General features: G+C 44.2%; 1 protein-coding gene across 2 annotated transcripts in view; it reads left to right on the top strand.

The window, feature by feature from the left end:
• Window positions 1-186: 186 nt before the first annotated feature.
• XPO5 (exportin 5) overlaps window positions 187-11,937 on the top strand; it is a 35,308-nt gene continuing 23,557 nt past the window's right edge. Inside the window, exons 1-12 of one of the 2 annotated variants that reach the window (XM_083732192.1) lie at window positions 187-483; window positions 3,104-3,225; window positions 4,510-4,582; window positions 6,103-6,240; window positions 6,438-6,620; window positions 7,029-7,055; window positions 7,502-7,687; window positions 8,428-8,504; window positions 9,294-9,393; window positions 10,409-10,492; window positions 10,994-11,119; window positions 11,616-11,706. In XM_083732192.1, coding sequence (XP_083588318.1) covers window positions 379-483; window positions 3,104-3,225; window positions 4,510-4,582; window positions 6,103-6,240; window positions 6,438-6,620; window positions 7,029-7,055; window positions 7,502-7,687; window positions 8,428-8,504; window positions 9,294-9,393; window positions 10,409-10,492; window positions 10,994-11,119; window positions 11,616-11,706 — 1,312 coding nt within the window. In that variant the 5' untranslated portion in view covers window positions 187-378. The remainder of the gene's footprint in view (window positions 484-3,103; window positions 3,226-4,509; window positions 4,583-6,102; window positions 6,241-6,437; window positions 6,621-7,028; window positions 7,056-7,501; window positions 7,688-8,427; window positions 8,505-9,293; window positions 9,394-10,408; window positions 10,493-10,993; window positions 11,120-11,615; window positions 11,707-11,937) is intronic. The other variant, XM_083732193.1, reaches the window with a different exon arrangement.

The raw sequence follows: 11,937 nt of genomic DNA, 5'->3' as shown, positions 1-11,937 counted from the left end.
AGAGGCAGAGAGAGGTGTTATTTCTAGTCCAAGTCTTACTTTATGAGAAAGATGCGTGGACTAAAAGTTTTTTTAAAAAATTATAGGAGCGAGCCTGAAGCAACCCGAAAGTTCCACGTCAAACAACGAAGCCTCTCTAACCTTTCCTATCTCTACATGACGACCGTAGAGCTACTATCGCATTCACTGCCGGCGTTTAGGAAACGTGTGCGAAAAAAGGTCGCCGGGGTCGCCTGCGCCTGCGCACTGCGCCACTTTGGCCGTCGCACCCGGCGCAGCGTTGCTCCCCTTACTCTCTCCGAGCCCGGTTGCCCGGGGCAACAACGGCTTTCCTCTCCCCCCGCTCCCCTCCTGCCCCCACCCCAGCCCCGCAGCGCCATGTCGTGGGACCCGGTGAGCACCCTCTGCGAGCAGCTCGTGAAGGCGGTGATGGTGATGATGGACCCGGCCTCCACGCAGCGGTACCGCCTGGAGGCCCTCAAGGTACCGCCGCGCCTCCGCCTCCCGAAGAGCCCCCTGAGGCCGGGCACGGGGTTGTTTTTTGGGCGGGGGGCTGCCTGAGGGGAGCCGGGATGGGTGGCAGCCAGACACATGGCCGGCGCCAGCTGGGGACCCCCGTGCGCCTCTCGCACCGCTGCTCCTTCGGATGCAGGTCGTGCCTCGTTGGCTTTCCGTATGCAAAGCAGAAACTGCGGCGGTTTCTGCCCCCCGAGGCCTCTCCGCTTTCGAAAGGGGTTGCCCCGCCGTGGGGAGCCTCGCCCTCTCTTCTTCCAGAGCGTGGTGTCGCTCCACGGCCATGCTGCCCCCTCGCCCGCCCTGGGGCCCACGTGGCCGGGTGTCTCCATTGCAGGGGCCTGAGCATCCCGCATGGCCGGCTTCCTACAGTGGTGAGCGGGAGCAAAAAAAACCTTGCCTCTTCCGCGGACTCTCCGCGCTGACCTGGGAGTGTGACAGTGTGTGAGTGTGCCCGTTGGATGCGATCTCGACAGTGCAAGGCATATTTTGTTGTTTAGTGTCCGACTCTTCGTGACCCCATGGACCAGAGCACGCCAGGCACTCCTGTCTTCCACTGTCTCCCGCAGTTTGGTCAAACTCATGCTGGTAGCTTCGAGAACACTGTCCAACCATCTCATCCTCTGTCACCCCCTTCTCCTTGTGCCCTCCATCTTTCCCAACATCAGGGTCTTTTCCAGGGAGTCTTCTCTTCTCATGAGGTGGCCAAAGTATTGGAGCCTCAGCTTCACGATCTGTACTTCCAGTGAGCACTCAGGGCTGATTTCCTTCAGAATGGATAGGTTTGATCTTCTTGCTGTCCATGGGACTCTCAAGATTCTCCTCCAGCACCATAATTCAAAAGCATCAATTTTTCCGCGATCAGCCTTCTTTATGGTCCAGCTCTCACTTCCATACATCACTACTGGGAAAACCATAGCTTTAACTATACGGACCTTTGTTGGCAAAGTGATGTCAACGCTTTTTAAGATGCTGTCTAGGTTTGTCATTGCTTTTTTCCCAAGAAGCAGGCAGATATAAAAGGGGAAAGAATGCTTGGGGGGGGGGGCAGGGATTGTTATATTGGGATTGCCACCTTCCTCTTCCTTTCTCTCACTCCGTCCCCCACCCAAGCGTCCAACTGCGCTGACAAATTAAAAACCAACAGATTCAGGTCATGTAAAGCCACACCAGTTTTTTGTTTTGTTTCTGTGTTGCATTTATATCCCATTGCAGAATGCACAAAAAGTATACATTTCCTACAAAAGACAAATCTAGTATGCCAAATCTATCCAGTAGTAGAAGTGCTGGGGAAGGCAGCTCCAAGACGTTCGAGGTGGTGTACATAGTTTACTTCTAACCCATTTTGTCCTGATGACAAGCCTGTGAGGTAGGTTAGCCTGAGAGGTAGTGACTGGCCCAAGATCACCCAGTTAGCTTCATGGCAGAGTGGGGACCCACTAGGTCCAACCACTGCACCTCCCTGGTATTTCTACTGGAATAGGTTCTCTCTGTTTTGTGCACAGAAGAGCCCTGCCAGAATTAAAGGAGATGACATAACCCTGGATGAAGCAGAGTAACATTGGTTGCATTTCCATTTCCATTCGAGGTGATACTGGGATTGCCCCAGAGAAGCAGGATTTCTGCGAAGAGTGTTAAACCAGGAGGGGAAAGATGTTGGTGGCATAATGGTTGTGGAATGGTGAGCTAAGACAGGAGTAGGAAAACGGAATAAAAGAGGCATAAACAGCAGCGAGAGAGAGAGATAAGAGACTTATATGAGGGAAGAGCAGAGAGCCTTTAGTGTAATCTCTAGCAACTTGAGGTTGATGCAGAAAGCAACGAATTAATGTATATGGACAATTGAGGAGAAGTGCTCTAACTTGGTGAAGGGAGAATGGTTTTGGTTACAATCTTTGTGAATTGACACAATAAATGAAATTACCAGAGAGAAGACAGGCAAAATAAAGCTGAAATGGGCGTAATGTACGGTAATTGATGTGTGCACAGTTGTCTATATAGCACAGAACTTATCAGTTCTTACATGGAAAACCCCCCACAAGTATGGGGGAAGGAGGAGTCCACTGAGATTTGTGTGTGTGTTTCACATATTAAAATAGAAAGTGAAAAAAGGAGTAGCAAGAACAGCAGTTTTAATGCTTATAAACCCTAAAGGTTGCATTCAAAACCATGACATGCTTCAGAGTTTTGACTGTTGGTGCACATTACAGTACCATATGGTTTGTTGCCTTAACAAGTCCTTTGTATTCTCAAAACAAGTGTGAGGGGATTTGCTTTCTAGGAACAGTTTATTTGAAAACCAAGCACTGGCCTTCTCACACATCTTTCTCTGCATTATCTTGGAGGGCGGATATTTTTTGAGCCAGTGTGGTGTAATGGGTAGACTAGGGCTGTGGAGACCCAGGTTCAAACCTTCAGTTATGCATCTCTGCCTATCCTACTTCACAGGGTTATGGTAAGGATAAAAGGTTGGGGAAGAGCCATGTGGGATGCCTGAGCTCATTGGAGGAAAGGCAGGATATAAATCTAATAAATAATGAAATATGAATGTTCTTGTATGCTTAAACAAATAATTTTTGCTCTTTTTCAGTTCTGTGAAGAGTTTAAAGAAAAGAACCCAGTATGTGTTCCCTGTGGACTGAAGTTGGCCGAGATAACACAGACTGCTATTGTCAGACACTTTGGTCTTCAGATTCTGGAGCATGTGGTGAAGTAAGGAAGTAAATGCAAAGCAAGTGGTGTGGCATTGCAACTTTTGAGAGTTTTTAAAGCAGAAAATCAGGCATGCACCTGTCACCATAATCATCTCTGGTCGTTAATGCTTCTATAGTTTATATATAGCAGGGGAAACCCAGTGACAAGCTGAATAAGGAATTTATAATCAGTATTTTTTGTGTTAGTTCAGCAACAAGATCACTCCATTATGTGGAGATCCCACTTTTCTCTTTGCTGAGCTGTCTAGAGATTCCACTTCCTCTCTGTTTCTAGCAAACTAACATCACCTTATCTCTCTCTCTCTCTGTGTGTGTGTGTCTTGTATTGACTCCTGCCTATTTTCTCAGCTGTGCTAGGTAATGTTCATGATTGACTGTTTCCAGAGGGGTCTGTGTTGATGACAGATACTATAAAAGAAGCCTTTCTGGATCAGGTGAAAGGGCCACCTAGTCCAGAGCTCTGTTTCCAACATTGGCCAGCCAGATAATTGTTGAGAAGTCCACAAGCAGAGCTTGTAGCCCTTTCACACTGTTGGCACCCAGCAACTGGCTTTCAGTACAGTCGTACCTTGGAACCTGAATGCCCTGGAACTCGGATGTTTTTGCTTCCGAACACTGCAAAAAGTGATTGTTCCAGTTTGCGAATGTTCTTTTGGAACCCGAAAGTCTGACGGGGCTTCCATGGCTTCTGATTGGCTGTAGGATCTTCCTGCAGCCAATCAGAAGCTGCAATTTGGTTTTGGAAGTCAAACGGACTTCTGGAATGGACTTCCATTCAACTTCCAAGGTACAACTGTACTGCTTTTTAGCCTGGTGGTCCTATTTAGCTGTTGTGGCTGCTAGCCGTTGAAAATCCTTTCCTCCATGAATTTGTCTAATTCCCTTTTAGAGCCATCTAAATTGGGGGGCATCACCACATCTTGTTCTATAAATGCATTATTGTCTGGGTAAAGAATTACCTTTTTGTGCCTAGTTTGAATCTGCTGCCAATCATTGGGTAGCCTCAGATCCAAGTGTTAAAGGAGAAAGAAAATACTTTCTCAATCCACTTCTGTCCGTGTTATGCATAGTTTTACAGACACCTACCATGCTCCTCCTCCCCATCTTTTTTTCTCTAAACTTAGAGGCCCACACACTTCAGCTTTCACTGTGTGTTTTATTGGGCAGGTTCTAGTGTAGTAGTGTGCGACGATTTGAGAACCAAACTTCTCTCTTGCCCTAACCATGTTAGCTATGCTATCAGTGTATTGTAAAGATGATGCCTCTGTGTTTTATTGGGCAGGTTCCGGTGGAACAATATGAATCGGCTTGAGAAAGTCTTTTTGAAGAACAACGTTATGGAGCTCATATCCAATGTGAGTCAAGCTGTTCATGAAGTTAAATTTCTGAGTTATTTCTTTTAGTAATAGAATGTACTTCAAGGAAGCGAGTTTGAGGTTCCGCTCCCCCTCCTTTCTTCATTTCAGATCACATGCAGTTTCCATTTTTGCTTGTTAATATCAATATTACTCCAGTGTCGCTTCCTCACTTGTAAATATCTTTTTATCTTATATTTCAGAGAGGGTTGCCAAATCATAAATATATAAAAGAAGCTTAGAATAAACAAACCGTGGGCTTCCCTCTCCCCAACTGACTCTCACGCCAAAGAAAATCTTAATCTCAATTCAAACCTTTGATCTATGTAGCTGGTATATTCAGCAGTATGTTGTTGCAACCTTTTCCCATCACATGCCGGTACTTTAAAGCCAATTAAGGATCCAATTAAATGGAGAACCTCTGCTTCTTAATGGCGGCGAAGGAGGGTTTTTGCCAGGGAAAGTGCTTTTGTAATCAGCGCCTCCCTGCCTCCCACATTCCATGCCGGAGCGAGAGCCAGGTACCGAGATGAACTGCGAGTGAAGCCCATTCCCCCCATCCCTGGGAGGAAGTTGCAAAGATGATTTACCCTCTCTCATCCTTGTTTTTCAGTCGCCGATAATCCCCCGCTGTCGTGGGGGCTGTCTCCATTAAGGCACGTGGGACCGGAAGCCACCTCATTTCCATTCTAGCCTTTGCAGTTGCATAACTATATTTGACCTGTGAGAAAGAGAGAACCCATAAATCAACTGTGGAAGGGGGTGCTCATGTTTGTGAGACCTTCAAGTGGGGAATGCAACTTAAGTTGTCCTCCTGGGACAATTCAGCCATATCCCTCAGTTCTGCCATGAAAAAGTTTATCTGACATTATAGAGCAGTAATTTCCTAAACTCTCTTTCCCCAGTGTACCGCTTGACAGTTGCTGAGGGTTTTGACAGACCACTTGATGATTTTTCTGCCTTCTGTAACAATTGTAATGTGTTGTGCTAGACGTGGCATGATTTTTAATTGCATTTAATTGCTTCTTTTATTTCTTATATATTGTTTTGTATTGTGTTAGAGTTTGAAATCCATAGCATGCAAATGGTAATGCAGTAAAATACTTCGTAAGGAATAGAAGTACATGAAATACAATAAAAAATCAATATGAGTACTTCATGTGATGGATGTGCCATCTCCCATCTTCGACCACAAGTCCACAGAAATGTCACAAGCCACAATAATGAAGCTACAGACCACAGTTTGGGAACCTCTGTTTTGGAGGATAATTAATAACAAAACTCAGAGCTCACTGATCTGTCTCTGTATAGATTGTCCCTTTCTGATAAATCTATTTTTATTGAAGCAACCATTACCTTGACTTATGGAGGCTCCCAAGGTATGATAGGCTAGGATGGGGTGCACATTTCTTGTGAAGTTTGTTTGGTCTGGAATGTGTCTATAGCAAGCTTTTGCTGCGGGGTAGGTATTGGATGATCTAAAATTTCTGTCTTGTAACACCTTAATTTTTCGTTTACAGGGTACTCAGAATATTTTAGAAGAAGAAAGTCACATTAAAGATGTTCTCTCTCGCATTGTAGTAGAGATGATTAAGCGTGAATGGCCCCAGCACTGGCCTGACTTGTTAAATGAGCTGGACACTCTCTCCAAACAGGGGGTATGAAATACATTGTACAATCAAATTGCTGCATCTTTTCTGGGCTTAACTTGTAGGATACAATTGTATCAAAGTATACAGACGTAATGCATATGTGCACTCCTCCTGCATTATCCAAATATGTTCTTCAAAGATCACAAGGTTATTCCTGTATTCATTCTGTCTATTTGTGTTTTTTGTTTTGCTTGGGACTCTAGGAGACTCAGACAGAGTTAGTGATGTTCATACTTTTACGACTGGCAGAAGATGTGGTGACGTTCCAGACTCTGCCAGCCCAGCGACGACGTGATATCCAGCAAACTCTCACCCAGAACATGGAGACTATCTTTAGTTTCCTGATCAACACCTTGCAGCAGAATGTAAACAAATATAGACGCATGGTAAGAGTCTCTTTTCTTTTGGCTTATGATGCAGTCCTAACCCCACTTACTTGGGAGCAAGCCCCATTGAATTCATTAGGACTTCTGAAACAACAAGACTAGGATTGCATGGTTAAAATTGGAGATCCTCAATCTACAATAGCAGCCCTGCTGCTGCTTAAATACTGCAGGGTGGAAGGAGTGATATGTAAGCTCTAATCTTGACAGCAGAAGTTGGCTATTGCAGTATACTTGAATCTGTGATCTACCCCTCAAAGTGGAAACAAATGAACTTGAAATGTGGTAGTTGGGCTGTTCAACTTGTTTCATTTAAGAAGAATATAGACGATAATAATGATGGGGTGGGAATTAGTAGTGAGAAGCCATGTACATGTCAGTAGCTCATTCATTCCTTATTGTCTTTTCCAGAAAATGGATGCAACACAGGAATCAAAAGTAAGTGGAGCCAGAACAAAGAGGCACATTTTTTCCCCTGCTGTTCATTGTGCTGAGCTAGCAGTCTGTCGTTGAACTGTGGTTGTCCCATATAAGTTAGCAGTTACCTTTGATGGAGTAATTGTGAAGAATATGGAGAAACTGCTCATTTTTCCAAACTAACTTTCACAAGCATGCTGGGAAACTTTCGTAGAGCTGCGTCAACTTTATTTCTGCTTAGTTCCTCTGTATCCATAGGAGAAATAAGTTTCTCATAGTACTTAATGACTTGCATCAGAACCAAAACTTAGTAAAAATTAAAAAAAAGAGCTGTTTATTTTAACCTTTCCATAGGATGCCAAATATCAGTGATGCCAAAGTATTATTGTTCTTTTGGAACTGTGTGAAGTAGATTGCAGAATCCAGTATTGATTGTTTATAACCTCTCAGTTACTTTCTGTTCACAGGCACAAGCAAGTTGTCGAGTAGGGATAGCAGCACTCAATACTCTGGCCGGCTACATTGACTGGGTGGCTATGAGTCACATCACAGCAGATAACTGCAAGCTGCTAGAGATGCTATGTCTGCTCTTGAATGAGCCAGAACTTCAAGTGGGAGCAGCAGAGTGTCTCTTGATCGTGGTCAGCAGAAAAGTGAGTTTCTCTTTTCTGTCCCCTTCAAGGTGTTGGTGTTGTTTTGGTATGAATATATCTATGGATATAATCCAGAAATAAGTAGGGTAAGGCCACAAAGTTATATCTTGTCTACTGAGGATTTTGTCCTGTTCTGCACTGCAATTAATTATCCCTCTTTGATTTGAGGGACATGTTGTTCAGGGAGAAGGAATTCTGCAGTATGATAGCTGTCGTCTGCCCTTTGAGCACTGGATGAGTTATTGCTCCATTTCCTATCACACATTAACCTGTAGCAGCATTTGTGCTTTCTGTTGGTCACATCTGTAAAGAAAGCTGACATGTAGTATAAGGTAAAGGTAAAGGGACCCCTGACCATTAGGTCCAGTCGTGGCCGACTCTGGGGTTGCGGCGCTCATCTCGCTTTATTGGCCAAGGGAGCCGGCATACAGCTTCGCTCAGAAATGTCGTTTACCTTCCCGCCGGAGCGGTTCCTATTTATCTACTTGCACTTTTGGACGTGCTTTCAAACTCCTAGGTTGGCAGGAGCAGGGACTGAGCAACGGAAGCTCAACCCATCACAGGGATTCGAACCGCCGACCTTCTGATCAGCAAGTTCTAGGCTCTGTGGTTTAACCCACAGCGCCACCCGCGTCCCAACATGTAGTATAAGTGGTAGCTAATGAACTGGCAGCTGCTAGTTGATGCTGAAGAGCTAATTTCGTATGTTGTGACAAAGATCTCCTTTGTTTTCTGCTCAGGGGAAACTGGAGGATCGCAAGCCCTTGATGGTTTTGTTTGGGGATGTTGCCATGCACTACATCTTCTCTGCCGCCCAGTGAGTAATACCATCCACTTCTGTGAGCGCATGATGACTTCCCAAGGGAAAGAAGCTGCTCTTAGTTTTGGCACAAAATAGCTTGTGGAGCTCATAAATCTTAGCCGGGGGCTCAAGAGTTGGACGAAGGTACCAGGAGCACACCATAGAATGCCTCCTATTCCGGCCATGATCCGTAAGTCCAGATTGATAGAGAGTGCCCCCAAATCCTCAGGTGGATTTTGGGTGTGCTGAGGAGGATGCAGTGCAAATGAGAGGAAGGAGAAGTCCCATTTTACACAAGCAGAGCCCATTCCTTAAGCAGGACATCACTTTTGGATATCGCCCACAGCAGTCACCACTTGAGATGTGAGTCACATGTTGCTATTGATCACAGGGTGATTTTGTTAGAATGATGTGAGTTGGCATTTTCCACATCAGACTAGGCCACTGGATGCTAGGTGTTTCTTTCGCTATGCACAGGTGCTGAAAATTGATGTGATAAAATTACCTTGGGACGATTTCCACCCATTCCTTTTTGGTGTAGTAATGGCCACACCTTACCTCCTGAAGCATGTTGTCTTGTCAGAAGATCTGGTGCTATAAAACAGTTCAGTTAAGATAGTTCTTTGCTTCCAGTGTCCTCCTTCGTGTCCTACCCTGCATAAAAATTGACAGAGTTGATACATGTGGTTCTTAATCCAGTAAGGTTTCTTGTTCAAGTTTCATACTACTTAAGTTAAATCCATAAACTGATGTTTACAGTATTCCATAGTAATACATGACTTCTGCTTTATTTGTACTTTTCAGGACAGCAGATGGTGAAGGCCTAGTAGAGAAGCACTATGTTTTCTTAAAGAGACTTTGCCAAGTCTTGTGTTCTTTGGGTAGTCAGCTGTATGCGTTGGTGGTGAGTTTTCCATCACAAAGCATTTTTCCAAGACTGTTATTCAGTGACTGTTACATAATCTCATGCCCCAGGTTGAACTGCTCTATACAGTTCCCATCTTTTTCCAGTGCACTTCATAGCTGAGTGGAAATTTGAACCCTGTTCTCCCAGGTCCTAGTTTGACATGCCAACCACTACACCAGAGCTTTCCAAATTGTGTGTCGTGACACATTCGTGTGTTGGCTTCCGTGTATAGCCGTGTCACATGAATGCTCCCTGTGCTCCTCCCGGGGCTGGAAAGGGGTTAGTTTTAGCATGGAATTCTACTCAGTATTGATCCAGATCAGAACTCCAACATATAGTTAGCAGAGTAAAAACTTAAACACATTGCAGGATTCTCAAAAAATAGACCAGAGGCAATTCTGTTTCATCCAGCAGAGCTTTACTGCTACTGAAGGTAAATAAGCATAATGGTCACAAATCAAATACATTGGGGATTGGCACTGTCCATAAGAAGTCCAGTTGCAGCAGATTTGACTTAAACTTATAATAACTTACAATGAATCTAAACCTTAACACTATATACAGAACACCACACCAGAAGGAAAGAGAGACAGAAGGAGAGATCCAGGCTCCTTCTGGCCTTACTATTATAGTCATCATGACCTTGACAGAAAAGATAACGGAACGAGTTTAAGCCAGCTGTACTCAGCTTCTCCGAAGGAATAACTGAAACATCACGAACCTTCTGCTTGTTTCTTTCACACAGAGAAGCTTCCATGACCCTCTTGAATTAATTAGAATAGGAAAGATCTCTACACATCAGATGAACACTTTCTGTACTAAGAAATGCAAACTGACAAGTTTAACCTCCAATTTAATAGTAAAACTGAATTACTGTGTTGCAAAATGATGCATGTTTGAAAAGTGTGTCACCAACATGAAAAGTTTGGAAAGCTCTGCACTATGCCATACTAGTTTTTCTGGCAGCTTGTCATCTGAATCCACCTTTGAAGTTTGCATCCCCTCTCAACAGGGCTCTGATTCAGATGTGGAAACACCTGTCAACCTTGGAAAATACCTCGAGTCATTTCTAGCTTTCACAACCCACCCCAGCCAGGTAGGTAAAGGGGAAGGTTTTCCAACCTCTTGTGTATAAAAACAGCCATTTGTGCTCTGTGCCTGTGTATTGAAAATGTTTTAGGTTCCTTTCTCAATGGAAGAAAGGCTTTGTTGTCAGCAGCATGGCGCTTAACCTTAAACACTTCGTTCTCAGTGCTGATTTGGTCTGTTTATGTAACTCAGGATAGTAACTATTGCATACTTGTATCTTTTCCTTCTCTGAAACTCTGTCAAGTGATGTGGCATGCTCTTTCCTGCCATCCAGCATTCATGAAGATCCAGCTTGCAGTAGTAGCAAACAGTGGTGTGTGTGTTGAACAAAAGTTTCAGTTGTTTTGGCATGTGTTTGTTGGAAGTAATTGCTGCTTGGTTTCAGCTGAGCTTGGGAGTATTTACCAGTGCCTAAGCTTGAGAGGATCAGTGTGGATCACTATTGGCATTTGAGCATTACAGTTGGAGATTACTAGCTTGATAGACTGATTCCTTGTTTATCCCCTAGTTCCTACGCTCTTCCACCCAGATCACATGGGGAGCTCTTTTTCGGCATGAAGTCCTGTCACGTGATCCTCTGTTGTTGGCTATGATTCCAAAATACCTGCGAGCATCTATGACTAATCTTGTGAAGGTATGGTGCCATGAGAGTCTTTAATTCTTGAGTGTTCTTAAGACCTTTGGTTTTCCAAGTGTGGAGCGGCAATCTTGAGAAATAGTTGGAAGGCTGCTGGTATGCCAGTGGAGGTCTCTCCCATCATCTCCCTTCACTGGGTATTTTGATTCAGCCAGAAGGCAGAACAATAACAATTGATGCCTCCTTTCGGTTAGTGCAGATTATGTCCCAAAGGGACAACCTATTCAAACCCCCCCCCCCATTCTTTTTTATGCTGAAATGACAGCCCCCTAGAAGTCTTGCTGCTTAAACCTATTCTAGATTAAAAACATAAGTAGATACCATAAGGCCACTTGCATAGTTATATCCTAGTTGAAATTTGTGTGGCTCAACAAGCTGAGTTCTTGAAAATGTTTTGCTGCGACACACATGAGAATTCTGCCAGTGGGAGAGTTCTGTGAAATTACTATTTTTCCACTCAATCTCTTGAATCTGACACCCCTTCTTTTTGCAGGTGGGGTTTCCTTCCAAGGCAGACAGCCCCAGTTGTAAATATTCTCACTTCGACTTTGACAGTGATGAAGACTTTAATTGCTTCTTCAACTGTAAGTTACCTTTGTTCTAGTAAAACCCATCTCTTTGAGGATAACTTGGAAGTTTTCCCCTATGCTCTTCAGTTTGAATGGTATTAACAGAATCTCAGAATGGTCCATTTGAGAGCAGAAGGAGGTGCTTCGGTGTGAAAGGTCCCCACATGCCTTCAGTCAAAACAGTTCATGAAAGTATATCAACAATTATTAGCCATGGTAGATAAGTGGGCCCTCTGAGTTCAGAAG

Source organism: Podarcis gaigeae (genome assembly GCF_964106915.1).
Source record: "Podarcis gaigeae genome assembly, chromosome: 3".
NCBI classification, from domain to species: Eukaryota; Metazoa; Chordata; class Lepidosauria; order Squamata; family Lacertidae; genus Podarcis; species Podarcis gaigeae.
This window is presented reverse-complemented; position numbering and strand designations above follow the sequence as displayed.